At 40.1% G+C, this 5,331-nt stretch overlaps 1 protein-coding gene across 1 annotated transcript; it reads right to left on the bottom strand.

Moving 5' to 3' along the window:
• Positions 1 to 1,878: 1,878 nt before the first annotated feature.
• Positions 1,879 to 5,330, bottom strand: ARF6 (ADP ribosylation factor 6). The gene has a single exon (XM_008066387.2). The coding sequence runs from the start codon at positions 5,174 to 5,176 to the stop codon at positions 4,649 to 4,651; it is 528 nt and encodes a 175-aa protein (XP_008064578.1). The 5' UTR covers positions 5,177 to 5,330; the 3' UTR covers positions 1,879 to 4,648.
• Position 5,331: the final 1 nt, after the last annotated feature.

The raw sequence follows: 5,331 nt of genomic DNA, 5'->3' as shown, positions 1-5,331 counted from the left end.
CTCAGCCTGTAATCCCGCGCTTTGGGAGGCTGAGGTGATGGATTGCCTGAGCCCGCGGGTTCGAGACCCGCCTGGGCAACTTGGTGAGACCTCATCTCTACAATAAATAAAAATCAGCCGGGCGTGGTAGCGCGCGCCTGTAGTTCCAGCTACTCGGAAGGCTAAGTCGGAAGGATCGCGAAGCCCAGCAGGTCGAGGCACTCCGGGAGCGGCCACTGCACTCCAGTCTGGGCGACAGAGTGAGACTCCAACTCAAAAAAAATAAAAATAAAAAATAATTTTAAATACAGGGGGCAAAAAGGTTAAAAAGTAAAGCATTTTCTTACTGTCCCACAAAGTGAGGTTAGTTCTCACCGTCTAATCTTTGAAGTTTACCATTACATGAGCTAATTTAATAGCAAATTTCAATTGTAATTGCTAGAGCCCTCTACAGACCTGTTTTGCCTTCTTTGATCTTACCAGTATGTGTTCCCAGCCTGTTTGACTCACTAATCTAGTCTGGCAACTTCAGTTTGGCAAGACAAAAACATTCCATTTTTATAAATTTCCTAATACTGTAATCTTTACTAAAGTCTCTGCTGTTTAATTAAACAAAACAAAAAGCTAGACTATTGAATGTTACACTTCAAATACATTATGCTCAGTGATTAGTCAGACTTAAAAGTTATTTATAGTTGCTATATGTGGTTTTACAAATACAATTATTACCTATAAGAGACAAAACTTGCTTTATTTGTAACTTTGGTATCTATCTGGCAAGTTACTGAAAAAATAACTTGGGAACTTAGTAAACTCCATCACTATTCCGATTATGGCTACTGCATTTTAAAGCTTTTATTAAAGAATAAAAACCCACTGAAAAGGAAAATATTTTCTACTGCTATCACTCACAAATTAATACTTGATAACTTAACAAATCACAGTACTAAATATACTAATAAATATTAATGTGGGGGTTAAGTCATACTAGAGATCACATTAAGACATAATAAAATCAGACTACAAAAATTGCTAATGTAGGAGGGAATAGTTACAAAAATGTTTTGAAACACTTTTATCAAACAAGTTACACATCCACTTTACTTTTTTCTTCCAATCATATCCTGCATACTATTTTACTTTCTAAATGACTACAATTCTGCTATTTTTCTCAAGCAAGCAACTTTGACCTCCAAAAGAAACTTTAAAATCCAAAAGTCTATTGCCAAGGGTTACAACTTGCACTTGTAGACCTTAGGCCAATTCTTTACAAACACAATACCATACTTCTAAAAATGCTAAGGTTGTAATCTGAAAAACAGTAGAATAAAGACTGCTCTAGGACCTTAATGTTTTGGTCGAGTCAAGTCTCACTGTCGCCCAGGCTGGAGTGCAGTGGCACAGTCTTAGCCACCGCAGCCTCAACCTGCTGGGCTTCAGACAATCCTGCCACAGCCTTCCAAGTGGCTGGAACTACTTGCCACCACACCCAGCCCCAACTAATTTTTTTTATTTATTGTAGAGATGAAGTCTCATCATGTTGCTCAGGCTGGTCTCCACAACAGTCAGGCAATTCTTTTGCCTCAGCCTCCCAAAGTGCTGGAATTACAGGGATCAGCCACCACGCCCAGCTCAGGACCTTAATTTTTAAAAATTATTTTTGACTGCTTTTGTGTCCTAAATTATCATAAAATCAGATTAAGTTTGGTGGAACTAAAACAGGGCAAACCTGTCAGCATTTACAAGAACCAAATTGATTCTCTTTTCTTGCTCTTATAAGTCAGGTGATTTCCAAATTATAATTAGTCACTTTTAACCATATACCCTGGAGAATAACATGGCCCAACACACCACACGTCCCACTTATCTAGTTTAAGCGAGTAAGATAACGTGAGAAACTGCACTGTGTAATTCCTTTATTTTCTGCATATTAGTGCTTTACCAACACTACAACCATAAAGAACACAATTCCAAGTACTGTACTTTTTAGTTTGGGGAGATCACATTCTACAAACTCATTTACTTATATTAAACAAGATTAACCTCATTCAAAACTTACTGCAGTTTATAAATTCACATAAATACAGAAATTGATGCAATTAAACAAAAACTTCAGGATCTTATTTTGATTCTTAGATTGTTATAATTTTTCTGCAGGCTACAATTACCTGCTCCATAATCACCAATGGTTGTCATTCAATTTAACTATATCAACTATAAAGCTTTTATATCCTTCAAGAAAACTTAAGTGAAAATTAACAATTTCTTACTAAAAAGTTTAGGGCTTTCCAAATTTCAAATATTTGCTTCCCCCTCCCCCCAGACATTTCAAATAAACTAAAAATGACATCTCACCTGCAACATTCAATAATAGCAATCACTTGATGTATAAAATTTTAACTATGCCCCCAGTTATTTTAAGACACAAAAAAATGGCTGCCTACCAATCTAACTGTCTTCACAAGTTAGAAATACTACATTTAAGAATTAACATGAGGGTTTCAAGTTTCCTCCAGTTTAGGCATTTATACCTTTGTGCTTGTTTTGTTTCAGGATGTTACTATAGCATTGATATTTGGATAACCAATGTTTATGTACCTTAAAATGGAATCACTTCAAACACTAAGAATTACATTTATGGTGGAGCTTTGGGAATCTCAAAAAGCAACCAAAATGTTCTTAGATGTGTGTATCAGCCTCGTTTCTAGACATATTTCTACTAAAGTGAAACTGAGAACTTTATACTTTAGTTGTATCTTGAAATCAAAAATCCCTCTGCACCAGCAGGAACCTACAACACAACCTTTTCTCATCTGCTTTAAGTAAAACGTTTGTCAAGAGTTTTACCTCAATACCCTTTTAACAGCCTTTTACTTCTCATACATCTTTGGTAAAAGCTCGTTGTACAATATGGCCAAAGCGCGAAGGTCCAATACTGTCCAACTATACCATGACATCCCGCTCGATTCTAGTTTCCAGACACCCTCATAAACAAAGCCCACTCCATCTTTTCTTTAGACTGCAAAGGCAATCTACCTCTCAGAAATTCCCTAAGTTTAATTCCTTGAGGATCGCTAAAATTAATCCTTAAGGCTATGTGAGAACCAGATGCTGCTTCACAATTCTGTATTGAGCATTTACATCGGGTTCAAAATATGATCATAGTGGTCTCAATCTAGTTACTGGTCCTAACCGGTTAACCAAGTAATCTTGTTAGGATCCGGATATCACCATGAGCACACTGCTTACCCTTGAAAGTAAGTTTACATTCACTGTCATCTGCAGGTTCTTTCTCCTCATCCTACTTTCCCTTTAACTGTCAACCCTCAAGTCTACACACCACTCATTCATCACATTTCCTTCCTTAAAGGAGACAGTGTACCTCTGAACCAACAGGATATCTGACTTTCTATTTGCATGAGTTAATCCTACAAACAAAATCAAATACCTTTTTTTATAAAACATATTTTCCAGTGTTCTAATTCATGGAGATGTGGATCACTCATGTATAAAAATTGACTTGTATATCTTCAGCTTAATCAGTTGCTACAATGTGAAAACAGGAATGTGTATTTTTTCAACTAGGTAAAAGATGCATATAATTTGAATTGTTAATGCTTTATTAATGAACAAAGCAAACCTGTCAGTAACTTTTAAATTACTGCTCTTCAGACATTTGAAACAAGGTAAAAGCATACATTCCAGTTTTGCCCAAAAGTCACTTAAAAGACCTCCAAATATTTCATCTGTATGTGGAAAACAGCATTATTGCTCCAATTTCTGGAAACATCTATTTTTAAAGTTAAAAAAGAGGAAAAACAGCAAAGTGACTAACTTTGCAGTGAAAAAAATGTGTCCTCGATGGGTCACACTTTCGTATTTGTATGCAGCATAAGTTAGCTATATTATGGGGAATTTGGATTTATTCCTACTCATGCATGATGTATGTTTCAGAACTTAATCGCTGACATTTCAAAGAACTTCTTACATTACCTGTTTAACATACTGATGTGCAACTGGAACATGTTACAATGTATTATTACTCATTATTTGCCACTGTGGGCTAAGTTTACTATACTGGTCTTAGAAAAGGTCACATTTGAAATTACTAAATTAAAGTTAGAACTCATAAGGGAAGGGGAGAGGCCTTAAATATAAAAGACAAACGGCAGTTTGATTAAGCAATAATTTTCAGTTTACTAGATGAAACAGACTTGCAACATAGTCTGCATGAATGCAAAATAAGCCATCTACAGCAAGTGATAAGGAAACTGGGCAAATAAGGAAAAAAGCATACATCGGAAAAAAAAAAAGATTCTCTTGAAATAAAAAAATCAAACCATTATTACAAAGGACTTTACCAAGAACTGCTACGTTTCCCCATTCCATTTTGCTGGAAGTCCACAAGCGCATCTAGCACTTTGTGTTCGTGTCAAATGTCAGATCAGAGCATCCTAACGCAAAGCCAAAGGGAAAAGAAAAAAAAAGAAAGAAAGAAAAGAAACAAAAGAGAACATCCCCCAGCCCCACCCCCCAAACCGTAGAACAGGAACTCCAGAGTTCAAACTCGAAAGAAGAGAAAGTGGCCATTGAAAGAGGTGATGGCGGCGATAATCCTATGAATGGGTTTTTGATCCTCTCCTTCCAGGGGACGGGTAGAGGACGCTCATTAGGATTTGTAGTTAGAGGTTAACCATGTGAGCCCCTCGTAGAGTCCGTCCCCCGTGGTGGCACAGGAGGGCTGCACATACCAGTTCCTGTCCCGAATCCGGGTCAGGCCCAGTTTCTCCTGGATCTCGTGGGGTTTCATGGCATCGGGCAGGTCCTGCTTGTTGGCGAAGATGAGGATGATGGCGTCCCTCATCTCCCGGTCGTTGATGATGCGGTGCAGCTCCTGGCGGGCCTCGTCGATGCGGTCGCGGTCGGCGCAGTCCACCACGAAGATCAGGCCCTGGGTCCCGGTGTAGTAATGCCGCCACAGCGGCCGGATCTTGTCCTGGCCGCCCACGTCCCAGACGTTGAACTTGACGTTTTTGTAAGTCACCGTCTCCACGTTGAAGCCGACGGTGGGAATGGTGGTCACCGACTGGCCCAGCTTCAACTTGTACAGGATGGTGGTCTTGCCGGCCGCGTCCAGGCCCAGCATGAGGATTCGCATTTCCTTGTTCCCGAAGATCTTGGACAGCACCTTCCCCATCGCGTCGGAGGAGCCGGGGCCGGGGGCATTCAGGGGCTCCGGGTCCCCTCCGCCAACGCCGCCGCCGCGAGACCGAAACGAAGCCCCCCCCGCCGCGAGGGCGCCCGTGCGGCCTGCGTGCGAGTCGCCTCCTCGGGGCCGGGGCCGGGGCCGGG

The sequence above is a fragment of the Carlito syrichta genome, unplaced genomic scaffold (genome assembly GCF_000164805.1).
Source record: "Carlito syrichta isolate Samal-C Ts95f unplaced genomic scaffold, Tarsius_syrichta-2.0.1 Scaffold308903, whole genome shotgun sequence".
Lineage (NCBI taxonomy): Eukaryota > Metazoa > Chordata > Mammalia > Primates > Tarsiidae > Carlito > Carlito syrichta.
This window is presented reverse-complemented; position numbering and strand designations above follow the sequence as displayed.

Coding starts and splice junctions, on each gene's coding strand:
- ARF6 (XM_008066387.2), bottom strand. CDS start 5,176: ATGGGGAAGGTGCTGTCCAAGATCTTCGGGAACAAGGAAATGCGAATC.